The 27,929-nt window shown below is 38.7% G+C and overlaps 1 protein-coding gene across 3 annotated transcripts in view; it reads right to left on the bottom strand.

The window, feature by feature from the left end:
• LOC133563480 (inactive serine protease PAMR1-like) overlaps window positions 1–27,929 on the bottom strand; it is an 89,072-nt gene that overhangs the window by 12,861 nt on the left and 48,282 nt on the right. For all 3 annotated transcript variants that reach the window (XM_061917632.1, XM_061917633.1, XM_061917634.1), the window contains 6 exons: window positions 22,473–22,690; window positions 17,253–17,360; window positions 5,465–5,635; window positions 5,162–5,353; window positions 1,176–1,937; window positions 924–1,100 (listed from right to left, as the gene is read on the bottom strand). In XM_061917632.1, the coding sequence (XP_061773616.1) occupies window positions 924–1,100; window positions 1,176–1,937; window positions 5,162–5,353; window positions 5,465–5,635; window positions 17,253–17,360; window positions 22,473–22,690 (1,628 nt within the window). The remainder of the gene's footprint in view (window positions 1–923; window positions 1,101–1,175; window positions 1,938–5,161; window positions 5,354–5,464; window positions 5,636–17,252; window positions 17,361–22,472; window positions 22,691–27,929) is intronic.

Genomic DNA, 27,929 nt, shown 5'->3' with positions numbered 1-27,929 from the left:
CAAACAGGGAGGTAATGGGTCCCATTTACTGCCACTTAGTGTCAATGTGGTATAAAACAAATAAAACATCAATATAGTATTTGTTTTCCATTTTTTGTCAAACTAATGTGCTTTCTGAGGTTAATTTTTATAAGGCACACAAAAAACAATAATATCAAGTAAATTAAATAAGTTGATTCAATGGTATTGACAAAAATTATGCATAAAAACATTGCAACTTTGGCTGCCACTTTCCAAAAAAGCTGTTTCGAATTTAGACATTTTAGGCCACAAAATCACCCAAAAATCCCGCAAAATAACTACTGTATTTTTCGGAGTATAAGTCGCTTCGGAGTATTAAGTCGCACCTGCCGAAAATGCATAATAAAGAAGGAAAAAAACAAATATATAAGTTGCACTGGACTATAAGTCACATGTTTTAGGGAAATGTATTTGATAAAACCCAACATTAAGAATAGACATTTGAAAGGCAATTTAAAATAGATATAGAATAGTGAACAACAGGCTGAATAAGTGTACGTTATATGAGGCATAAATAACCAACTGAGAATGTGCCTGCTATGTTTACGTAACATATTATGGTAAGAGTCATTCAAATAACTATATCATATAAACCATGCTATACGTTTACCAAACAATATGTCACTCCTAATCAATAAATCCCATGAAATCTTATACGTCTAGTCGCTTACGTGAATGAGATAAATAATATTATTTGATCTTTTACGGTAACGTGTTAATAATTTCACACATTAGTCGCTCCTGAGTATAAGTCGCACCCCCGGCCAAACTATGAAAAAAACTGCGACTTATAGTTAAAAAATAAAGTACATTGTACTGTATGTGTGTACACCATCCTATATCATTTATTCTTATGACAAAACCTGCAAAGTGCAACATGACAAGGAGTAAAGAATGAGTACCTCGAACACAGAGAGGCTGTTTGCCGCTCCAAGTACCATTTGGCTGGCAGCTCCATTGGAAGTCTCCACTCAGAGCGTAGGAATGATTACAGAAGAACTCTACTGTCTCAGGCTTGGTCCCTGGCACCGTTCTGTGATAGCCGTGATAGAGGCGAGGGGGAGGAGGGCACATCCTCTCTGGAAAAGGGCGGTTAATGTCGGAAGGGAGTGTGAGCGCTCAGGGAATCTTCCCGTTAAATTTCAATCTCTTACCAGTGAAACTTTGGTTGATGTCCTTCCACCGCTCTTCCTCTTCCCCGTCCATATCAGGTTCCTCTTTTGGTTTTTCAGTAGGACTTGTCTCTGCTTTGCCTTCTCTGATGGTTGTTTTTTGTTTTGTTTTTCCACGTTCCTCACCCTCTGACCTATACAAAGTATACTGTGTAATATTGACTTGCGAGGGAAGGATTTTCCTCTCTGGAAAACCTGTCTTGTTATTGCTTTTTTTCTTGATGTCATTGATATCGTCCTTGACTGTGTCGTTCTTTGCCGTTCCCTGTTCCAATATGTTGACTGTGTTCATTTCTTCTGAGACTGCCGTCCTCAGCTTCGTGTCGTTTGGTCCGACCTTCCCTGAGTTTTTCTTTCCATTCACTTGCTCCTCTTTTCTTTCCTTCTCTTCCTGCCCTTTGTCTTTTATCACCTGTATCTCAGTGATATCTGTCTCCGACTTTGGGGAATGGCTGTCGTCTCTCCTCCCAGGTTTTGCTATTTCCGGTTCTTTGGGTTCTTGATCTTCACTGCTGCTTGTTGTTTTATCCTGACCGTTATTTTTTTCCTCAGACCCAGTTTTCTCGGGACGAACACCAGTGTTTTTGTCTTCTCTCGTTGTATTCCTGAGATCACTTTCTTTTTCAACACTTTTAGTGTCTTCGCTGACATTTTTATCACCGTGTATTTCTTTGTCTTTGCTTTTTCCTGTCTTTCCTCCAGCTTCTTCCCTTTCCTTTTCAGCTTGTGTGAGTGTGTTATTCACTGTGGATGAAGAACAGGTATCATTAGTGACTTGTGAAGCGGATTGACCAAACATATTTTGTTCCGAAATTAGTGGAACACTGACTAATTTCTTATCTAAAAGCAAAGCCTTAGACCTACGAATGTAAAATCACAAATCTCCAGCATTGGGAATTTTTTTTAATAATTCATAAAACATACAAATTTGTAAAACTGCATGTTTTATTGAGGCACTTCAACCCAATTTACAGTAAGCACAACACCCTCACATTGCTAAATAATGAGACAGTCCACTAGTGGGCAGTGCTACAACTGTATGTGACACTCTAAGTCAGGGGAGTCCAAACATGTTCCACCAAGGACTGTTTTGCTGAAAAAATTTAAGATTGTGGGCCATTTGGATGTTTTATTTGTTCAAACAAGCAAACACCTACTCATGCTAAGAAGTTGTGTACATTTAAGAAGGACCTGCACTTTTTTGGGAATTTTTCCTATCATTTACAATCCATATGTAAGAAAAGCACACATTTGTTTTAATGCATTCAACCGAGTAAATAAATGTCGGCAAAAGTCCACCTACAGTGAAGCCTATAAGCGCTTAAACATCATATAAACACCTCCATTAACATTTTACATACTTGCTGTCAGTATATATTTAATTTAGTAACAGGCACATTCATTAAAACATGTAATATATATTTATTTTTCTCATTTTAAGCATACCTCAGCGCACTCATTTAAAAAACGCATCACAACATTCGCTTTTTTTTCCCCCCAAAAGCTAGTATTAATCATGGCAGACTTCCAACAAACAAGCCAACAAACCACACTTACTATACAATGTCTGCTTTTACTGCCGACTGTTAGGATGTTCATATATTCCTGTTTAGATGAAGAATTACTCATGATCCACAAGAGGAAAAAAAGTGGGTGGAACCACAAGTCTTTTCAGGTTTTTTTAAGCCTAAATTGGCTGTCAGTGTGTATATTTCCACATCATTTTACTATCAAGGCTCGAGGCATTATTTATAATCTAAAATAAAGTTTTAGCATCAGCAGCTAACCAGCTGATAATGCCAATACCGCAGCATAAGGAAGTTACCTTTCTTAATCAATGCTCCGTCAAAAATACAGTAGGTCCTTTAGATCAGCGCTTATAATAACAATATCGCCAATAATTGGTTAATAATCTGATCATGAAATGTAAATTCAGTATTATCGGCGCTTTTTGGATGTTTTAATAGTGTTTTTAGGGTCAGAATAGACGCATTAACGTCATGACTTCATGATTCCAATTGAGTCATTTGTAAGTAGACTTTTATTCATTTAGAAGTTAGTGCATTAAAAAAAAGAAGACACGTTTTCTTGTTTCTCATAAAGATTGTGGATAAAAGGCAACATTCCGAAAAACGTGCAGTTCTCCTTTAAAGAAAAATGTATACTTTAAGCCAGCCTTTTCTTAAAGGTCCCAGGATTGGGTGGCAGATTGTGATGAGTAAAATGGAGACTTTGAGGACTTGATTTTTTTAGCTGTCAAGTATGGACGGAGTCAGTGAATGTGAATTACAAAAGTCATTTAGTTGCCAAGGCTTTCAAAATTTTGACTATTGTGCTTAATTGCTTGGTGATGAATGTTTGTTATTTCTGGTTATGCCTGGCTTTTGTTGGTGTTTAGCTGTTTCTGTCTTTTGCGCGTCATATAATACGTGCAGGTAACTTTCAACAGCTTCATTATGTTCCTGATTTTCATGACCCACTAAAAGCAAAATACGTCAGTGCGGGGGTCGAAGGCTTAAAATCCTAGACAAAATTACAAAAAATGCTATTTGAGTAACCCTTGTCTGCTTCCATAGCCCAGTCGATGTGACCTTAAAGGACCCTCTTTGTCCAGATGACCGAAATTTCACTCACACATTCTTTTTATGTATATTTTGCTCCTGAAAATGAATTTTTCAGTCATTTCTAATGATATCAATTATTTTTTGAGTAATTAGTAGATAAGTATTTGTAGTTAGAACACCCCGTTTCCTTCTCTAGACTTCTTGGTTTGACGTCATCCACAGAACTGGAGCCCATTTCCCTGCATAGGCAGTGTGGAAAAATCCATGTAAAAATCTTATTCTGATCACTTCATTGAATGTTTCTGTAGCTCTGGTCCATGATTACTCCAAAACTGATATGGTTAACTTATTCCAGTGTTACCATTTAGTGGTCAATTATAGAGAATATGTACTGTACTGTGCAATCTACTAATAAAAGTTTCAATCAATCTATCAGTGATAAAAAAAATAAGTTTAAAACATTTACTGTACTTGTACAATTGTTAAACCTGTATCTCACCTTTTTTGTAAGGGACGCCGGAAGTTGACAGACCCGTCAGCAATCCTGTTCTGTCTCCCTGTAATGTTTGTCTGATCTTTAATGGGATTGTGCTGAAAATGTTAATTTCCCCTCTGGGATTTATAAAGTATGTCTGATTCTGATTTACAATTTCCAGATTTCCCTGCTCTTCTATTTCCTCTTCCACAGACACCATAGCCTGTGTTTCCTCATGCTTTTTCAAAATGTACTCATGCATCTTGAAGAAATTATTAAATAAGGACGCAAAATTAAATACTAGTGGTTTATCTTCAATTTCTCTTGTTTTGAGTACCTGGTCTCTTCTTCTTCTCATCTTTCTCCCATCGAGGGTACTACTGGTTTTCAGGATCGCATTTTATTTGAGTTTTAAAAATGTTTTCCTTCCAAATTCCGATCAAAACCTTTCTTCTTCGAAGTCAAAATTATTGAATAATCACGGCAAATGACTCTCCTCTCGCCTGGTCTGTCCCATTTTCCGAGAGTCAATACTTTCCTCCTATTCCCATCACTTGGAAATAATGGAATGATGGGATTTAGTTGTATTGCTACAACCTGTAACAATGCATATGGCAGACATATTTGATTATAGATTCAATTTCTGAGGAAATATTGCGATTTGGGATGAAGATCGTACTAAAACACATACTACGTATTATGAAATTGCCTCCAGTGTTCTGAAGGTGATGTCAGCAGACTGAAACGGGCGCGCCCACATTTTGGAGCTAAAAGTGAGCATTCCAAAATGTGCTGAAACTCGTTAGAAAACAAGCATGAAATTACTACTTTGGGGGAAATTAGTAAGTGTCAATGTTGTCAGCATTAGAGGAGCTCTTTAAGGTATGTGTATTGCGTTATAAAGAGTAAATTTAGATACTTGGCCTGACCTCTCCTGCAATCAGGTGGACTTCCACTCCAGGAATTGTTAGAAAGGCAGGTTCTCTGAGAGACTCCAGTGAGTTCATAAGGCTGGTGGCAAAGGTACTGGAGAGCTATTAAAACATCATTGGGCCCATAAACCAAGAAGTGGTCCCCGTGTGCTGGCTTTGGTGGTAGAACACAGACCCCTTCCACTGGAACTTGGAACATAAAAAGAGCAGAAATCAACGAATGGCAAATCTTAGGCGAAGTGATGTTTATTTTTCTTTTATATTTAGATTTTGCACAAAATAAATCAAAGCAAGTATTACCACATTGCGGGGAAGGCGCACTCCAGGTGCCATCAGTCAAGCAGATGGCAGTAGAAAACCCCCGCAACTCAAAGCCTGAATCACACTGGAAAGTGACGCGCGCCCCTGAATGATGAAACACTCCCTCTGTGGATCCATGGGTCGGCACAGGTGGCCTACGGCAACCTACCACTGTGTGGAAATAAAAAGAACATGCTCAGTTCTAAACACACATGTTCTGTCTGTAAACAGAATGCTAGCTCATCAAAATGTATGGAGGCATCGGCAGCATTCTTCACCGCATCAATTTGGTGTAACTTCCCACTCAAATGCTGATTTTTGTCCACAGGAAGCAAACACTTTTAGACGTATTCATCTTAGTTCAAGAAGATGGAGAGTTTCTAAAACATAGCATCAGTCTTGTTATTGAATGGTACGAGCGACTCACAGCTGGACTTCAACACGTGGCTTTTAAACGCTGAACTAAGCAGATGCAGTAAAGTAATTCAACCGAACTCCTCCAGTTTTCAGTCGTAAACGCAGTTTTGATTAAGTGTTCAAGATCAGTTTATTATGTGTACAGCTTAAAGATTATATATTCTATGTGTTCAAATAATTACGACATTTTGGCTGTTAACAGAGTGAAATTCTGTTGAATTTTAAAATGTAATGGCTGCTAAATATCTTATGAACACAGGTTCTGGTTGTGTGTTTTACTGTTTTTACAACCTATTGTTAGTTGCTCCTAATGGTGGAATGCACTCCCCAATGAAGTGCAATATAAATTAAATCTACTTACTATTGTGTTTTAATGAGTACTTTTTCATTTGAATTAGAAACAGGGGCCTCAAGTGTTAAGGCTTGCGGGAATTTCTTACTAAGAAATGGCTCAAATCCAGAAAACATAGACACAAACAAAATGTGTGCATATGCATTAATTCAAGCACATTTCTTTTGTACATCCGAACAAACGTGGAATTGAGTGAACATGTTGGAAAGACTGGCAAAGGAAATAAAGTAGAGCTTATCCAGTTTGAAAAGATAGTCGTTGCAATGATACATACAACTTTAGAAGAGATGGGAGTACCTCAATGATAAATATAATTTGCATAACTTACGACAAAATGTGTTAATATAGTAGCCTGGGCACAGCTACACTATAATATTATTTGATCAATAATTTATATTTAGGTTGGAAATCTTTTAAATTCAAACATGCCAGCATATCAAAAAGGATACAAAATTTGAACCTTGTTTGGTTACTCAATTTATAAATATAAACCAGGAGAGTTACTTGCGGTAGCAGACAAGTGACACAAAGACGGGCCCTTCCTCCACCGGTTACTGTAGCTGTACACCCAACTGGCCGAGCTATGCTGGAGTTGCAAGAACACATTTAGACAGCAATAGATGGCAAATGGTTACCTAAATTAATTAAGAGAATGTCCTCACAAATCCGGATACAAGCTATTAAAGGGGAACATTATCACCAGACCTATGTAAGCGTCAATATATACCTTGATGTTGCAGAAAAAAGACCATATGTTTTTTGAACCGATTTCCGAACTCTAAAAGGGTGAATTTGGCAATTTAAACGCCTTTCGATTGTTCGCCTGTCGGAGCAATGAGCCTTCACCCGTGACGTCACAACAGGAAGCAATCCGCCATTTTATCAAACACATTACACACACCAAGTCAAATCAACTCTGTTATTTTCCATTTTTTCGACTATTTTCCGTACCTTGGAGACATTATGCCTCGTCGGTGTGTTGTCGGAGGGTGTAACAACACGAACAGGGACGGATTCAAGTTGACCTACGTGGAGTGTGCTAATCAGACATATCAATGGTCACGGCATGCTAATCGATGCTAACATGCTATTTAGGCTAGCTGTATGTACATATTGCATCATTATGCCTCATTTGTAGCTATATTTGCATCCAGCCTTTCCCTCCATCCACATTTAATGCCAAACAAACACATACAAATCAACGGATTCAAGTTGCACCAGTGGTCAAAAGATGCGAAAGTCCCTCGCACACTTTACCGACGATGCTACGACAAAGATGGCACAGAGATGTGTGGATATCCTGCGACACTCAAAGCAGATGCATTTCCAACGATAAAGTCAAGGAAATCACAAAGGTGAGTTTTGTTGATGTTATTGACTTATGTGCTAATAATCAGACATATTTGCTCACGGCATGACTGCCAGCTAATCAATGCTAAAATGCTATTTAGGCTAGCTGTATGTACATATTGCATCATTATGCCTCATTTGTAGCTATATTTGCATCCAGCCTTTCTCTCCACCCATATTTAATCAATCAATCATCAATCAATGTTTACTTATATAGCCCTAAATCACTAGTGTCTCAAAGGGCTGCACAAACCACCACGACATCCTCGGTAGGAAAACTCACACCCAGTGGGACATTGGTGACAATAATGACTATGAGAACCTTAGAGAGGAGGAAAGCAATGGATGTCGAGCGGGTCTAACATGATACTGTGAAAGTTCAATCCATAATGGATCCAACACAGTCGCGAGAGTCCAGTCCAAAGAGGATCCAAGACACAGCAGCGAGAGTCCCGTTCACAGCGGAGCCAGCAGGAAACCATCCCAAGCATAGGCGGACCAGCAGCGCAGAGATGTCCCCAGCCGATACACAGGCGAGCAGTACATGGCCACCGGATCGGACCGGACCCCCTCCACACGGGAGAGTGGGACATGGAAGAAAAAGAAAAGAAACGGCAGATCAACTGGTCTAAAAAGGGAGTCTATTTAAAGGCTAGAGTATACAAATGAGTTTTAAGGTGAGATTTAAATGCTTCTACTGAGGTGACATCTCGAACTGTTACCGGGAGGGCATTCCAGAGTACTGGAGCCCGAACGGAAAATGCTCTATAGCCCGCAGACTTTTTTTGGGCTTTGGGAATCACTAATAAGCCGGAGTCCTTTGAACGCAGATTTATTGCCGGGACATATGGTACAATACAATCGGCAAGATAAGATGGAGCTAGACCGTGTAGTATTTTATACGTAAGTAGTAAAACCTTAAAGTCACATCTTAAGTGCACAGGAAGCCAGTGCAGGTGAGCCAGTACAGGCGTAATGTGATCAAACTTTCTTGTTCTTGTCAAAAGTCTAGCAGCCGCATTTTGTACCAACTGTAATCTTTTAATGCTAGACATGGGGAGACCCGAAAATAATACGTTACAGTAGTCGAGGCGAGACGTAACAAACGCATGGATAATGATCTCAGCGTCTTTAGTGGACAGAATGGAGCGAATTTTAGCGATATTACGGAGATGAAAGAAGGCCGTTTTAGTAACGCTTTTAATGTGTGCCTCAAAGGAGAGAGTTGGGTCGAAGATAACACCCAGATTCTTTACCGTGTCGCCTTGTTTAATTGTTTGGTTGTCAAATGTTAGAGTTGTATTATTAAATAGAGTTCGGTGTCTAGCAGGACCGATAATCAGCATTTCCGTTTTTTTGGCGTTGAGTTGCAAAAAGTTAGCGGACATCCATTGTTTAATTTCATTAAGACACGCCTCCAGCTGACTACAATCCGGCGTGTTGGTCAGCTTTAGGGGCATGTAGAGTTGGGTGTCATCAGCATAACAGTGAAAGCTAATACCGTATTTGCGTATGATGTCACCTAGCGGCAGCATGTAGATGCTGAAGAGTGCAGGGCCAAGGACCGAACCCTGGGGAACTCCACACGTTACCTTAACGTAGTCCGAGGTCACATTGTTATGGGAGACACACTGCATCCTATCAGTAAGATAAGAGTTAAACCAAGACAGGGCTAAGTCTGACATACCAATTCGTGTTTTGATACGTTCTAATAAAATATTATGATCGACGGTATCGAAAGCAGCGCTAAGATCGAGGAGCAGCAACATAGATGACGCATCAGAATCCATCGTTAGCAATAGATCATTAGTCATTTTTGCGAGGGCTGTCTCCGTGGAGTGATTTGCCCTGAAACCGGATTGAAAGGTTTCACATAGATTGTTAGACGCTAAGTGTTCATTTAACTGCTCCGCAACAATTTTTTCAAGGATTTTTGAAATAAAGGGAAGGTGAGACACCGGTCGGTAATTTACCATGAGGTCAGGATCGAGGTTAGGTCTTTTAAGAAGAGGATGAATAACCGCTTTTTTTAATGCTAGGTGAACAGTGCCCGAGGAGAGTGATAAGTTTATAATATTTAGCACTGATGGACCTAATAATACAAAGAGCTCCTTGATCAGTTTCCCAGGAAGAGGGTCAAGTAAACATGTTGTCTGTTTTATTCCATTTACACGTTGTAACAATTCCTCTAATGTTATTTCCTCAAAACGAGAGAAGGTATTTTGGAGGGCAGTATCCGCCGTATATACAATCGTGTCAGTGTTAATAGAACCCCGTTGTAGCTGGGACGCATTGTCTTTAATCTCCTTTCTAATGACTTCAATTTTCTTACTAAAGAATTGCATAAAGTCATCAGCTGAGTGGGTAATGCCAAACAAACACATACACATGTGTTTAGGATCGCCAAATTCGTCCTTAATTCCTCCCGTTCCGCTGTCTGTCGTGATATGACTCAATAGCTTCAGTTTCTTCTTCAATTTCGATCTCGCTATCTGCCGCCACACTCCAACCATCCGTTTCAATACATGCGTAATCCGTTGAATCGCTTGCGCCGCTGAAATCCGAGCCTGAATCCAAACTACTATGCTATACCTTTCTGTGCTATTCGCCATCTTTGTTTTTGGTGATGTCACACTGTGACGTCACAGGAAAATGGACGGGTGTAAATAACGATGGTTAAAATCAGGCACTTTGAAGCCGTTTTTCGGGATATTGCGTGATGGGTAAAATTTTGAAAAAAACTTTGAAAAATAAAATCAGCCACTGGGAACTGAAGGGTTTCAACCCTTCTGAAATTGTGATAATGTTCCCCTTTAAATTTGTGGGATAAATGATCACGTAGATAAACTATTAGACGTCCTCACAAATATGAAAATGAAACATTAAATGCATTGGCGAAAAAGTGAATTTTGTGTCCTTGCCTCAATCAGTTAGATTGTTGAAATCAAATATTGGCAATGGCCGAACGACCGAGTTGCCCAAGTATCCACAGCATGAAGAAAGGTTCATACGGCAACCATGAAGTTGGCATGAGGCACCGCACATTTCCACTTTCAGTTTACAATTTTCATACATCTCAAGTTTGGCGTGAAAAAATGTGAACACCAGGTACATTACTGTGGTTTTACAGATCCAAAACTAAGATCCCTAATTTGGAATGTTGCATTGCAATGTTGCGTTTTTCGTCCAGGAAAGGTAAATGTTTTTGGGTAACCTGACCAGTAGTTAAATAAAAATACACTTGTAGTTTCAAGGCTTGGTTGTTTATTATATATATTTTTTGATGACCAGAGTTTCCCTTTTGTCTACCGAAAATCAACGACTTGAAGTTAAGCAATTGAAGGTCAACATTCCTGTCCTAAATGCAACACTTTGAAGCCACAGTATCCTGAGGTTTCCATGACAGCAAGTCAGATTAACACACAAAAGCTGCCAGTATATCAGTCATTATTAAAGCAGGTAAATAATACAAATCTCACATACTTCTCTTTGGGGTAGACACTTTGCCAATTTCACGACAGATTGTTAGATCGTAGCATTACTCAGGTTGCTGAAATAAAATGAACACTCAAAATTCCCTGTGGGAAAACGTTTCAATGAACAGCAACTTTTATAGGAAGAATGGTTGTCTTGGGGACAGAAATTGTTTTTTTCTTTTATAGCATCAAGTATGAAAACAAAACAAACCAGTTTTCTCCCAAATTTTCAAGACGATGTATAAGGTACGAAAAACACAAGTTAGGTTCCTGACACATAATAATGTAAGACCGTGAAGGGCCAAAATGAGTCTGGCCTGTCTGAGGGAACATACATTTTTTTTCCTCTCTATGTTGGGGAAACTATAGTTGATATTACCAAAAAAAAAAAAAATGGAGAACAAAAAAAGACTTGTCTGAGCCTCTCCCTTTTTACACTGAATGACAGTTTCCAATTAAAACAATCTCACTTGAAAAGTATCCCTTAGTTATTGGAACAATTACATCTGAATAGCCCTTTCAAGACTGACCGGACATGTTTTCCCTCTCTTTGTGTTTTGTGCTGGTGTGTTATCAGTTTGTCTTGGTCTCCTTTTGCATACAAGTACAACCCATTTATCATTTATCCTTACCTTACCCAATCAACTCACTCCCAGCCCTAGTCTTCTCCCAGCTGCAGCTGCTCTGCTTAGGGTTTAGTTCATATGCAGACTATTGACACTGTCATGCTTTGCTATTTATTCCGAGTGATGCTTTTATAGAAATTTGGCAATGTAGGCATTCGACAAAAAGTTAGGACATTTGATCAAGTAAAATAGTTTTAGATACAAAAACGATAACACTGTATTGTACTGATTGTGCACTGTTTGCGGTAATCAGCAGAATGTTAATTATTGCGTGTGAGGCCTGATCTGCTAAGATCCAAACACCACACGCTAAACAGCTTGTGCAAACTACAAAGTTATGTATACTTTCAAGGCCTACTGAAACCCACTACTACCGACCACGCAGTCTGATAGTTTATATATCAATGATGAAACACATGCCAATCCGGCCTTTTTAGTTTACTAAATTGCAATTTTAAATTTTGCGCAAAGTATCCTGTTGAAAACGTCGCGGTGTAATGACGCGTATGATGACGCGTGTGCGTGACGTCACGGATTGTAGCGGACATTTTTTTCCAGTTATTAGTGGTCTGCTTTAATCGCATAATTACACAGTATTCTGGACACCTGTGTTGCTGAATCTTTTGCAATTTGTTCAATTAGTAATGGAGACGTCAAAGAAGAAAGATGTAGGTGGGAAGCGGTGTATTGCGGCTGCCTTTAGCAACACAAACACAGCCGGTGTTTCCTTGTTTACATTCCCGAAAGATGACGTGAAGCTTTACTATGGAACAGAGCAGTTAGGCGAACATGGTTCCCTACCACATGTCAAATTGCAGGTTTCGGTGAGAAAATTGTGGTAATAAGTCGGCCCTCGTGCACCTGTCTAAGAGGCAGCTGCCGACTGTCTTGCTTCCTCCGACCAGCCGCCCCTGAACGTGGGATGCTTCCACCGTGGAGGAGGGGGAAAACAAGCTCAGCCCGGCTCCAACAGCTGCCTTCCCTTCGCCTCATCGAGAAACGTGGCTTCCCTCAGAGACACTGGCGGTCACCACACCCGTGGCCACACCCCTCTGACTTTCAGGTACGACCATATAATCTCACTAAAACACTAGTAACACAATAAGCAGATAAGGGATGTTCCAGAATTATCCTAGTAAATGTGTCTAATAACATCTTAATCACTCCCACTACCCTCGTCTTTTTATTTATTTATTTTTTTTCTAGTCCTTCATTCTCACTATCCTCATCCACGAGTCTTTCATCCTCGCTCAAATTAATGGGGAAATCGTCACTTTCTTGGTCTGAATCGCTCTCGCTGCTGGTGGCTATGATTATAAACAATGTTCAGATGTGAGGAGCTCCACAACCCGTGACGTCACGCGCACATCGTCTGCTACTTCCGGTACAGGCAAGGCTTTTTTATTAGCGACCAAAAGTTGCAAACTTTATCGTCAATGTTCTTTATTAAATCCTTTCAGCAAAAATATGGCAATATCGCGAAATGATCAAGTATGACACATAGAATGGACCTGCTATCCCCGTTTAAATAAGAACATCTCATTTCAGTAGGCCTTTCAGTCGGTGTGTTGCATGTAATCTACAAAGCCTGCGGGTACAGTTGATTACTGATAATCGAATCAGGTGTACGACTACTACTACTACTAACTACTACTACTACTAACACTCATTTATTGCACATTCATTTTATTATGTGCTTACCTGTAGTCTTTTGCTATGTTTCTGAAACAAGCAAGAAACATGTATCCCTTTTTTCTGGGTATTTTAGAGGCAGTCTTGTCTACAAAGGAACCCACTTTTTTACTGAGCTGAAAGTGCGCCCTGGCACTAACTGCGAGCTTTATGCGCTGGAATGTTCCAGACCATGAGTTTTTTACTTATACATTAAAAAAAAACGACCATCATTAAAAATATCCCAGCAGACACCAAAACACATAGATTTAATTAGTTTTAATCAGCCCCTTACGTCATCCGTTTACAACATTCTAGAGTGATATGGCTGAGCAGACGATATGTGTAATATTTTTTATTTATGATTTTTTCATTTTATTTTGGGTTCATAAATGTACAGTAAACAAGCATAGAAAGCTGCAGTGTGATCACCATTTTTTCCTAATGGTCATTGTGTACGTCTTGCTGAATGTTTTTTGCGACCAACAAGTATGTGCTCCAATCACTCAATCACAAAAAATTAAGGGTTGTAGAAATTATTGGAAACTCAAGACAGCCATGACATTATGTTCTTTTCAAGTGTATGTAAACTTTGGATCGTGACTGTATAAATATGTGTGTGTGTGCATGTATAATGCATTCCAAGCATAATTTTATTAAATTAGGAACTTTTGTTTTTGGCTAGAACCAATTGTCCATGTTTACCTTATTTTTTATGGGGAACTCCACAATACAAACCTTTCTATTTACAAACCATGTTCAACAACCAATTAAAGGCCTACTGAAATGAGATTTATTTATTCAAACGGGGATAGGAGGTCCATTCTATGTGTCATACTTGATCATTTCGCGAAATTGCCATATTTTTGCTGCAAGGATTTAGTAGAGAACATCCTTGATAAAGTTCGCAACTTTTGGTCGCTAATAAAAAAGCCTTGCCTGTACAGGAAGTAGCAGACGATGTGCGCGTGACGTCACGGGTTGTAGGGCTCCACACATTGTTTACAATCATAGCCACCAGCAGCTAGAGCGATTCGGACTGAGAAAGCAAACAATTTCCCCATTAATTTGAGCGAGGATGAAAGATTTGTGGATGAGGATAGTGAAATTGTAAGACTAGAAAAAATAAAAAATAAAAAGTTTAAAAAATAAAAAGGCGAGGGCAGTGAGAGCGATTCAGACGTTATTAGACACATTTACTAGGATAATTCTGGAAAATCCCTTATCTGCCTATTGTGTTACTAGTGTTTTAGTGAGATTATATAGTACCTGAAAGTCGGAGGGGTGTGGCCACGGTCGTGGTGACCGCCAGTGTCTCTGAGGGAAGACACTGGCTTGACCGCTCCGTTCCATAGTAAAGCTTCACCTTCGGGAATTTCAAACAAGGAAACACCGGCTGTGTTTGTGATGCTAAAGGCAGCTGTAGTGCACCACTTCTCACCTCAATCTTTCTACTTTGAGTTCTCCATTAATTAATTGAACAAATTGCAAAAGATTCAGCAACACAGATGTCCAGAATACTATGTAATAATGCGATTTCAGCAGACTACTTATAGCTTAGATCGGGATAGAAAAAAATGTCCGCTACAACCGGAGACGTCACGCGCAAGCGTCATCTATCTGCGACGTTTTCAACAGGATACCTCGCAGGAAATTTAATATTGCAATTTAGTAAACTAAACCGGCCGTATTGGCATGTGTTGCAATGTTAATATTTCATCATTGATATATAAACTATCAGACTGTGTGGTCGCTAGTAGTGGCTTTCAGTAGGCCTTTAAATTTGTAAATCGAGGTTCCACTATATTAGAGCGCCAAAATGGAGCAACATATAACATTGTGTTTAAGGCCACAAAAAGGGTAATACAGGAGATCTGCCAGGGAAGGAAAAGAAAAGTGAGTAACATCCCAACTCCTGAAAAATCCTTCCTAAAATAATGAATCACCCAGAAGCAGAGGTGGGTAGAGTAGCCAGAAATTGTACTCAAGTAAGAGTACTGTTACTTTAGAGATTTATTACTCAAGTAAAAGTAACGAGTAGTCACCCAAATATTTACTTGAGTAAAAGTAAAAAGTATGTTGTGAAAAAACTACTCAAGTACTGAGTAACTGATGAGTAACCTGTTCGTTTAATGATTACGGCAACAAATAATGCACAAAAACATAAAACTAGCAATGAGCAAATTCAGAGCCAGGAATATCTCTTAAGCAACTAAAACAATATTATGTATTAAGTAATAATACATTAAAATAAAAAAAAATTAAGGCAAATTGAGCCACAATAACTTAACAGCACCATAGCCTGAATAGGCATTCATTGATTGACTGATTGAAACTTGTATTAGTAGATTGCACAGTACAGTACATATTCTGTACAATTGACCACTGAATGGTAACACCCCAATTAGTTTTTCAACGTTTATCAATTACTTAATAAATGACCAAGTCGAGGTGATCTACCTCATATATACATACACACATATCATATATATATAATATATATATATATATATATATATATATATATATATATATATATATATATATATATATATATATACATACATATATATATATATATATATACATATACACATATATATATATATATATATATATATATATATATATATATATATATATATATATATATATATATACGGTATATGATTTATATTTATTTATTTTGCCGTTTTTGTTGACATGTTAAAGGTGTTTTAATGAATATACATGCATGTTTAACATATGGATTCCTATCTTTCATGAAGACAAGAATATAAGTTGGTGTATTACCTGATTCTGATGACGTGCATTGATTGGAATCAGACGTCCACATTTTCAAATGGAGGAGAAAAAAAGTTCCTCTTTCCTGTCTAATACCACATGAAAGTCGTTGGTTTTCGGCGTCTTATTTGTCCAGCTTCCATATTCGTTTTTATACACTTTACAAGAAATACATTGGCGGCAAACTCCGTAGCTTGCTAGCTTGTTTGTGCTGGCTTTCGGAGACTCTTATTTTGTTAGCGCAGGCGCGATGGGGCGGCGCTTTTATTGTGAAGACAGGAACTGTGCGATCAGTCTTTAGACTTTTGACGGGAAGTACGGTTGAAAAAAAAAGTCTTTTTTCCTTTACACTTTTGATTCATTGATTGAAACTTTTATTAGTAGATTGTACAGTACAGTACATATTGCGTACAGTTTACCAATAAATGGTAACACCCCGATAAGTTTTTCAACATGTCGGGTTCTACGTGTGACGGTCACATGACCACCTGGCTCTGTTTGATTGGTCCAACGTCACCAGTGACTGCATGTGATTGGTGAAACGCAAGCATGCGAAGTTCCTACTTTGAATGCGTGTCTGACAAAACCAAAACAAACATTAAGAGATTGATAAAAAAAAAAGTAACGAGTAGCGACCTGATTGCAGATAAATAAAGCGAAGCAAAAAGAAGCGTTTCTTCTCAAAAATATACTCTAGTAAAAGTAAAAGTATGTTGCATAAAAACTACTCTTAGAAGTACAATTTATCCCAAAAGTTACTCAAGTAGATGTAACGGAGTAAATGTTGCGCGTTACTACCCACCTCTACCCAGAAATGATGTTTTTTTTACGAACCAACATTGGCTTTCAACATATAAGAACTGAGAATTAAAGATAGCTGCTGTATTTCTGTTTGAGCATTATGCGTGGGCAGGAGTTTATGGTGTCTTTGTGCATACAAGATATAATAATATTCAAGAATAGGGCTATAGTTTCTGGGATGCCTCGTGGCTATTAATGAGTCATTTGACCTGGGAATGGATGCCAACTGTACCCACCCATCATAAATTAAAAGCAGATGTTGTTGGGTTTGGTCTACTGTTGTCAGAACGAACACTATTTTTGACACTCACCATTTTCGCACCTCTTGCCTGCATAGCCAGCCAGACAGGCACAGCGATACACGTAAGAGCTGTCAAGGATACAAGTTCCATCATGTAGGCAAGGAGAGGAGCTGCAGGCTGTAAGAAGAGAATATAAGATATCAGGGTACATAAAAAAAATTACCGTATTTTTCGGAGTATAAGTTGCTCCGGAGTATAAGTCGCACCTGCCTAAAATGCATAATAAAGGAAGAAAAAAACATATCTAAGTCGCACTGGAGTATAAGTCGCATTTATTGGGGAAATGTATTTGATAAAACCCAACACCAAGAATAGACAACACCAAAAAATCTGTCACTCAATCCCTAAAGCCGATGAAATCTTATACGTCTAGTCTGTTTCGTGAATGAGCTAAATAATATTATTTGATATTTTACGGTAATGTATTAATAATTTCAAACATAAGTCGCTCCTGAGTATAAGTCGCACCCCTGGCCAAACTATGAATAAAACTGCGACTTATAGTCGGAAAAATACGGTAATATAAAGGAACAACATAAAATCAGCATTCACAATAAAAAAAAAAGCCATTAATGTTAGGAAAGGAACTGCACTCAAATTTGGCAACATTCCAATGTCATTTTCACTTTCAGTTTAAATGTTTGGACATGTCTGGAAAGACATAGCTCAGTTTATGAGAATTGGCTTCGCAGGTAGTAAATGCAGGTAGTAAAATGTGTGTGTCTGTATTCAAGCCAAACAAAGACAAGCTGGCAGCATGATATGGAATTAGTACATGAGTTTTTAGAGGTTGGTGATGGAATCAGCTCTCAGTCATGTTCTGTCAAAAGGTATCATTCAGTACCTGAACAATTTAGTGCTGGCATGATGTGCTTTCTGACAACACATGCTACTTAATCTCAAAGGGAAACTGCACTTTTTTTTTTTTTTTACCCATCATTCCAAATCCTTATTTAAGACAAAATCAAATATGTTTTCATTATTTTATTTTATCTTTTTTAAATGCGAGCAAAAGCTCGCTTGTCATGGAGCCTAAAGGATTTGCTCTATTCTGCCTATAAATGGTTTAAAAAAAACATCTAAACACCACCATGTACAAATGTAATATATATATATATATATATATATATATATATATATATATATATATATATATCTCTAGTGTATATATATATATATATACATATATATATATATATGTCTTGATTGGATTATCCAGAGAATAGTGCTCGATACCGTGGTAGAGCGCAATATGTAGGTGTGGGAAAAATCACAAGACTACTTCATCTCTACTGAACTGTTTCATGAAGGGTTCCCTCAATCATCAATCCTGATATATATACATATACATACATATATATATATATATATATATATATATATATATATATATATATATATATATATATATATATATATATATATATATATATATATATATATATATACATATATATATATATATATATATATATATATACACATACATACATACATACATACACACATATATATGTAGTTGAGTTTATACCAAAAAGTTCTATTTTGGTATCACCTGACCACATGACATTCTCCCAATCCTCTACTGTATCATCCATGTATCCATTTTGGTATAAACTCAACTCGTCGTGTTTGGAGGAAGAAGAATACTGAGTTGCATCCCAAGAACACCACACCTACTGTGAAGCATGGGGGTGGAAACATCATGCTTTGGGGCTGTTTTTCTGCTAAGGGGAGAGGGCAATTGATCCGTGTTAAGGAAAGAATGAATGGGGCCATGTATCGTGAGATTTTGAGCCAAAACCTCCTTCCATCAGTGAGAGCTTTGAATGGTTGACCAAATACTTATTTTCCACCATCATTTACAAATAAATTATTTAAAATTCCTACAATGTGAATAAGGAGATTTTTTTTCCCCATTCTGTCTCTCACAGTTGAAGTGTACCTGTGATGAAAATTACAGACCTCTGTCATCATTTTAAGTGGGAGAACTTGCACAATCGGTGGCTGACTAAATACTTTTTTGCCCCACTGTATATGTACAGTAATAACAGGCGCATTTATAATACAATTTAAATGTACGTATTTTGCTCATTTTAAGCATACGGCAGCTCTTTCATTTCACAAACACATCATGACCTTTACATTTTCCTTTGACAACATCACTGATTATTACTCAATGCAGACTCAATGAGAGACAAAGAAATTATACAACATCAATTACTGTAAAATGTCTGCTGTCAATGGAATGTCGACTGATTAGATGTTGATGTATTCTTGTTTGGATAAAGAATGGTTCATAATCTTTGCAAAGAAAAGTGAAGTGAGATTGAATCTCTGGAGCAAAGGAATCTTGATCGGGCACCAGTTGGAACCGTTACTCATAAAATCTGACGACTAATATATTCACCTTGCGCCAACGTGATACCAAACAATTACTGGCTCACAGCAGGGGTCCACTTGGGATTGTTGTGATTCAATGTGAATATTCAAACATCAAATGCAATTAAATGGAGATCTTCACATGTTTTAAAGTAGAAAAGACACCAAGATCTTTGTGAGAATCCAGTCATCCCAATTTATCTAGGGTGACAAACTGGCTGACAAGAGAGCTTTTAACAGGCTGTAATTTAATTTGTTAGAAAGCCATTTGGGATGATCTTTGTTGCTGAACATGATATTTAAAATGTCTCACTCTGCAAAAAAGAAAAACAGCTCCCTTTAACTGACTCATCTATCAAGTGCACCCTTTTAAATGTCGCACTTGTTGTTGTCGCCAGATGTGCGTGCATTAGACATGGGATTTTTGAAAGGAGCCATTCCTTGAAAAGAGCCGTTCAGAAGACTGGCTCATTATCGTAATCTTTTTTTTTTTTTTTTCACCACTGGTAGCGGTTATTATAGAATACAATAGAATAGAATAGAATAGAATAGACTTTATTGTCATTATATTTGCATATAACAAAGATTAAAGACTCCAATTTAAGGTGTGGTTGTGGGAACAAATATGGGGTAAAATAAATAACACAAGAGGTAATAAAGGAAAAACTAACAATTGAAATAAACAGATTACTATCCAATAAGAATAACAAGCAATCCTGTACAATATACAAACACTATAGAAATACAAAATACTGTACAATATACAGAACAAGACAAGAGTAGCGAAGTAATAAATAACAATCAGTGTCGGACGTATTGCACTCAAAGGGTAGTATTGCACAGTAGGGTATTAGGGCAGGATATTGTATAAATACAGACGTGGATGAGATTAATTTAAATCCACACAAATATTACTCTATTAGAGGGAATCATTTTAAAATATTGATTTAATACTTTTTGTTTTGTTGCGTTTTTATTGTTAACATGCCATATTCCCATGCTTTGACAGTGACTTCACTATTTTGAATTTCCCCTCGCCTAAAACAGTTTGTAGCGCAGGAGCATTTTAACAAACCATAAATACACAAGTTATCATTTTAGAATAAAATGTATGAATTAATATATAGTATAAATCAAAGTAGAGCCAAAAATATGGTGTAATAAAAATGCAAAAGTGTACTACCCTACCTGCTGGAGTATGATTTAACTACCTTACATATCAGGAAAAATGAACCAGGAAAGTAAAAAAAAAAAAAAAAAAAAAAAAAAAAATCCCACTTTTGAATTGGGAGTAATCATGATTGGTCACTGGTTATTATTTGCTAGCATAAATACAATCTGCTTAATAGAATACGCCTATATTTAGATACAAATGCATGTAGTCAGGCCTACTGAAATGAGATGTTCTTATTTAAACGGGGATAGCAGGTCCATTCTATGTGTCATACTTGATCATTTCGCCATATTGCCATATTTTTGCTGAAAGGATTTAGTAGAGAACATTCACGATAAAGTTCGCAACTTTTGGTGCTGATAAAAAAGCCTTGCCTTTACCGGAAGTCGCAAAGGTGAAGGCTCCTCACGTCCTGACATTATTTATAATGGGAGCCTCCAGCAGCAAGAGCTATTCAGACCGAGAAAACGACAATTTCCCCCTTAATTTGAGCGAGGATGAAAGATTTGTGGATGATGATATTGATAGCAACGGACTAGAAAAAATAAATAAATAAAATATATCATGTAAAAAAAAAACGCGATTGCATTGGGACAGATTCAGATGTTTTTAGACACATTTACTAGGATATTTCTGGGAAATCCCTTATCTTTCTATTGTGTTGCTAGTGTTTTAGTGAGTTTAATAGTACCTGATAGTCGGAAGGGTGTATCCACGGGTGTCTTGAGGCCAGTGTCTGATGGAAGTCGATGGCAGCTGTATGTACGGCTCAAGCTCAGCAGTAATCCGGTAAGAGGCGACGTTTTACCACAATTTTATCACCGAAAACTGCTGGTTGACATTTGGTCGGGATCCATGTTCGCTTTACCGCTCTGATCCATAGGAAAGCTTCACCTCCGGGAATTTTAAACAAGGAATCACCGTGTGTTTGTGTGGCTAAAGGCTAAAGCTTCCCAAGTCCATCTTTCTACTTTGACTTCTCCATTATTGATTGAACAAATTGCAAAAGATTCAGCAACACAGATGTCCAAAATACTGTGTAATTATGCCGTTAAAGCGACTTTTAGCTGTGTGTGTGCGCAGCGCTAATATTTCCTAACAGTCTGTGACGTCACGTGTACACGACATCATTACGCGACGTTTTCAAGAACAAACTCCCGGTAAATTTAAAATTGCAATTTAGTAAACTAAAAAGGCCGTATTGGCATGTGTTGCAATGTTAATATTTCATCATTGATATATAAACTATCAGACTGCGTGGTTGCTAGTAGTGGCTTTCAGTAGGCCTTTAAGTACAGTATTTATCTTTATTTTAACCAAAAATATTTTTGTAATACATGATAACGTGACATTTTATCATTATTTTTGATTTTGATAATATTGAATTTTAAAATATATGCAATTGCATGCAGTACATGATTTTTTTAATGTCAAAAGAGAAAGAACAAATATATTTAGTAAGAAAAGATTAAGCATTATATCAACGCATATTATTTCCAGGCTTTCGCGGGCCACATTGAATAATGTGGCGGGCCAGATTTGGCCCCCAGGCCTTGAGTTTGACACCTGTGCCTTAGCGGTAACACTGCAGTGAATCGGGTCTCCTCGTTCACTTTAATACTTGATTGTTTTGCGGACGTAACACCTCTAGCGTTTACACACACAAGACATACCTGAGCTCTCCTGGAACGTGGCGAAGAAGCCATCGAAGTTCTTGTAGCCGTCCGACTCAAAAAGAATGTGTAGACTGTTTCCAGAACTCTGAATGGGAGCAGGTCTGTTGTTGCCACATAACCGAGCCACGACACGAGAGTTGATGCTGTCGCCATCTCTGACCTCCACGTAGTCATAGCGACAAGTGGGATGTGCTTCCAAACTCAGCATCATAAACCTGGGGGCATGAACATGCAGGGAAAACAAACACAACTCAAACATTTTAAATCAGGGGTGTCAAACTTAAATACAGAGTGGGCCAAAATTGAAAACTGAACGAAGCCGCGGGCCAAAGTTGAACAGGCTAACCTTTTAATAGGGCCCCAAAAGAGTTTTGAACAAGCAAGGCTTATATAACTTTAGAGTGACAAGCAAAATCGAGTTTCAAATTATAATAATTTAAAAATATCAATGGCATATCAAATAAAATTTAAATAAAAATTGGGGAGTGTCGGGGTTTGGTGGTAGCGGGAGTGTATATTGTAGCGTCCCGGAAGAGTTAGTGCTGCAAGGGAGTCTGGGTATTTCTTCTGTTGTGTTTATGTTCTGTTAGGGTCCGGGTATTCTCCCGAAATGTGTTTGTCATTCTTGTTTGGTGTGGGTTCACAGTGTGGCGCGTATTTGAAACAGTGTTTAAGTTGTTTATACGGCCACCCCCAGTGTGACCTGTATGGCTGTTGTGCAAGTATGAATTGCATTCACTTTTGTGTATTAAAGCCGCATGTATTATGTGACTGTGCTGGCACGTTGTTTGTATGGCGGAAAAGCGGACGTGACGGCAGGCTGTAGAGGACTAAAGGCAGTGCCTTCAAGGCACGCCCCCAATATTGTTGTCCGGGTGAACTTTAACTCCTCCCACTGGATCTTTCCTAGTTACCAATCATCCTGACTAGGATTTAAAATCCAGTCCTCTTTGATTGGGAGATAGCTGTTTTGACCACTCAGCCATCTTTGGTCTTCTTAAAGGGAGATTTTGGGCCCCGATGACATATTTAATTGAGAACCTGTCTCAGTAAACTATGACACACAATCTTAACTCCACCAGCTGAACTTTTTCTAGTTACCAATCGATCTGACTGGGATTTGAACCCAGTCCCCTTTGATTGGGAACTAGCTGTTTAACCATAAAGCGGTAGAAAATGGATGGATGGATGTTTAACCATTTTCGGGAGCGGCACTGAACTTCGGGAGTCTCCCGGGAAAATTGTGAGGGTTGACAAGTATGAGTATCAGCGGTGAATGCGGTGTTACAGAGGCACCGCCGCTGAATAATACTGGCGGGCCAGCTCTGATCTTAATTTGATATTATCTCAAGGGCCAAATGAAATTACACGGCGGGCCAAAGTTTGACACCCATGCCTTAAAGCAACTGCAAAAATTGCGGTCTACTGTCGTTCGGGAGCACCTGTGTAATCTGGCAGTGATCCACTAGCTGCCATCGCAGTTCTGGCGCTTCAGAACACTCAGAAAGGAACCGCGCAACAAACAGTAATGAATGACGGTAATTACTCCAACAGCTGCAGAGGGTGACTGGCACTGCTAAATTACAGTTTGCTGCTGTGATTCACTTTCTACATAACACTTAAATTAAATACTTAAATGCATTATATTTGACATGACTGTTCTATTCTGTCATCAATTCTCTTGTCAGTTGATGCCATGCAGGAACGTATCGAAAAACCAAGCCCAGTTGTGGCGCAGCGGTTTCAGAAAGCTTTCAGAACTTTATCACCCTAAAAATGACAACAATATGTATGATGGACACTCCTCGTGTGACTATTAAACAGGAAGAATGCACTCATAAATACAACTCCAGTTGTTTGAGTGACGATAATGACCGCTGATGAACGAGCATCACGGCTCCAGTCTGGATAAACTTCTTAATTACATCTGATCAGTGGCTGTTAAACGTCGATAAAACTCGGACAGTAAATTCCGGACACATTTTGTAGCCAGTACTTTGGCTTTAACCAACTGAATATGCAAAGGATGTTGTCTGATGCGAGTAAACTGCACTCCATTCTAGCCAGAGAAATATATACTAAACATGTTTAGAATTCCTTGATACTATCTTTTCCCCAGCAGCTTCGGTAGGTTCCGTGCCACAGAAAAAATAAATAAAATATCCTTATGTATTAGTTATCTAGCATGGCCTTTGAAATCGCGCCAAGCCTCATTTAACATTGTAAAGGTCAACCTTGAAGCTGCGACACATTGTTAAAAGTGTTCTGAATCAAACCATTCCTCAATTTACATGTAATCCCTCAAAGCCTGCGTAAATACTTGACCGTGAAAATATTTGGATACGTCATGGAGAAAATGACAGACTCAGGAGGTTATCACTGAGCTGGAAAGTAGTTATTGAAAAAAAAAAAAAAAAGTTTTCCTAACTTTACTGTAGACTTGCCATCATTAATGACAGACGTAAAGTCAAGCAGACATTTGAGCCACCACCAGCTGTTAATCACTATTACAGATGGGCGGTGAATATTTGAAGGTGGGGTGTCATGCCAGATGAGGTTTCTACATTCAACTGCTCATTAATGGAGGATGTTATTGTCAGTGGCCGGATAGCTCAATGGATAATGACGCTTGCTTTCATAAACCAGGGGAGCACTGTTTAAATCCTAGCCGGAGTGAATAATAATATGTTTCATTATTATTATTTCATGTTGATATTGTTATTTTTTTATCTTTTAGCTTTAGCATTAGGGCCTGATCTGCTAAGATAACCCTCCCAAAAAAAGTGGTAAACGTGTTAAAAAAAAAAAAATGTGTGTACTATTAATGGGTGTGTTGTGGGTGATCAACTAAAACTGCATCAATAACGAGTGCAAAAGTGGTGTAGACTACCCTATTTTTAAATTTGTTTGTTTTGTATACTCCTGGCTGTCACCATGAAGACACTAATTTCCCTCCACATTTATAGCATCATATGGGCCAACCTGTGGCGTTTTGTCACTGTGTTGACATGCAGCAAACAAATATATTATGTACCACCTTTTTTGGGCTATATGGAAGCATGATCTAGACTAGGGGTCGTAACCCACGGCTCCGGAGCCGCATGCGGCTCTTTGATCACTCTAATGTGACTCAGCTGCATAATTTCCGACCCCACAGAATATCCAGAGATATTTCCGGAGTTTGATGTCTCTCTCAGAAACCACCCGGGGCCAGTATTCGCCGATGTATACCTAGTTTACTAAATAGAGGACATGCCCTGATGGCAAGGCTCTTACAGTCCTCTAAAACTTGTCGTCGCACCCGCTTTTACAAAATGCTATCTACGTACCAGCCGGTCACATGTAGAATGCAGCCTATGTTGATGCACGACAGTGACTGCAAGGCAATCCCGCACGGAGGGAAGGGGGGATTTGGTGCTAGCGGGGGTGTATAATGTACCCCGGAATAGTTAGGGATGCATGGGATTCTGGGTATTTGTTCTGTTGTGTTTATGTTGTGGTCCAGTGAGGATGTTCTCCAGAAATGTGGTTGTCATTCTTGTTTGGTGTGGGTTCGCAGTGTGGGGCATATTAGTAAGAGTGTTAAAGTTGTTTTTATCAAAACTCTCAGTTTAACCTGTATGGCTGTTGAACAAGTATGTGTTGCAGTCGTCTTAGTGTGTCACATTCGACTAGTGGCTGAGCTGTGCGGTGAAGGTAGCGCCTTCATAGCACGGTCGTATTAATGTCGAAAGGCAAAAATCAGCAGACATTTGCTCTGAAATCCGGGAGTCTTCCGGAAAATTTGGGAGCTTTGGCAAGTGTGATGTTGTCAAACGGCATTAATTTAAAACTCGCGGGCCGCACTAACATTACATTTTCATATTAAGCTGCTGGCCGCGAGTCTGAGACCCCTGGTTAATACATAGCACAAAGCAAAAATAAATTCTGTATGCAGTGTTATCCATCCATCCATCCATTTTCTACCGCTTATTCCCTTTCGGGGTCGCGGGGGGCGCTGGCGCCTATCTCAGCTACAATCGGGCGGAGGGCGGGGTACACCCTAGACAAGTCGCCACCTCATCACAGGGCCAACACAGACAGCATTCACACTCACATTCACACACTAGGGCCAATTTAGTGTTGCCAATCAACCTATCCCCAGGTGCATGTCTTTGGAAGTGGGAGGAAGCCGGAGTACCCGGAGGGAACCCACGCATTCACGGGGAGAACATGCAAATTCCACACAGAAAGATCCCGAGCCTGGATTTGAACCCAGGACTGCAGGACCTTCGTATTGTGAGGCAGACGCACTAACCCCTCTGCCACCGTGAAGCCCTATGCAGTGTTATTTCATTTTAAATTTCAAATGAGTTTTGTGGCTCCCATTGTTTTCTTTATTTTGCGAAAAGGGTCAAAATGGCTCTTCGGGTGGTAAAGGTTGCCAACCCCTGATCTAGACAAAATAACCTATTTTGAGCACGCGGAAGGTGCGCTCTGGGAGGCTTGTGTGGATTGATACAGATGCAAGAAAATGCATATTGTAAGTCATTTATCAATCAGTCATTAATTTGTCATTTATTTCCTATATGAAAAATTTAACACCATTATAAAAAATGCTATCAGACACCAAAAGAAATGAATTGAATTTGTTTTAACCATCCCCTAAATCATCCAGCAGCCATAAAATTATAAAATTATATTGATAAATAGACAATGTCCAATATTTGTTTTTATTTCTGACAGTTCAAATTCGTTAACACGCACAGAGACAGAATATTCTCTCTTACATTGTCCTTCTTTGCTGCATGAGTACCTGTTTTCTTAAACACATTTGGGCGTAACTGTGCCAGTTTGATCACACATATACATCCACCCATCCATCTATCCATCAATCCATTCATCCATTTTCTACCGCTTGTCTCTTTCGGGGTCGCGTGGGGTGTTGGAGCCTATCTCAGCTGCATTTAGGGGGTAGGCAGTGTACACCCTGGACAAGTCGCCACGTCATGCAGGGCCAACACAGATAGACAGACAACATTCACGTTTCAAATAGACTAAATATAGATGCAACACAGTCGCAGAACAGTTTTAGTCTCGCTAAATCACATTGAGAGCGCTAAATGATTATATTTTCATCTTCTCCCAGAATTGTGGGTGTTCTAATAATCTGCATAGAATTTGCAGATTGCGGATTTGCTGTCAAGTGTGCATGTGATTTAATACATGCAAAACGTTAGTACAAACCCCGTTTCCATTTGAGTTGGGAGATTGTGTTAGATGTAAATATTAATGGAATACAATGATTTGCAAATCATTTTCAACCCATTTTTTTTGCAAATAATCATTACTTTAGAATTTGATGCCAGCAACACGTGACAAAGAAGTTGGAAAAGGTGGCAATAAATACCGATAAAGTTGAGGAATGCTCATCAAACACTTATATGGAACATCCCACAGGTGTGCAGGCTAATT

This window comes from Nerophis ophidion, linkage group LG12 (genome assembly GCF_033978795.1).
Source record: "Nerophis ophidion isolate RoL-2023_Sa linkage group LG12, RoL_Noph_v1.0, whole genome shotgun sequence".
NCBI lineage: Eukaryota > Metazoa > Chordata > Actinopteri > Syngnathiformes > Syngnathidae > Nerophis > Nerophis ophidion.
Note: the sequence above shows the minus strand (reverse complement) of the source record. Positions and strands in the feature narration are given on the sequence as shown.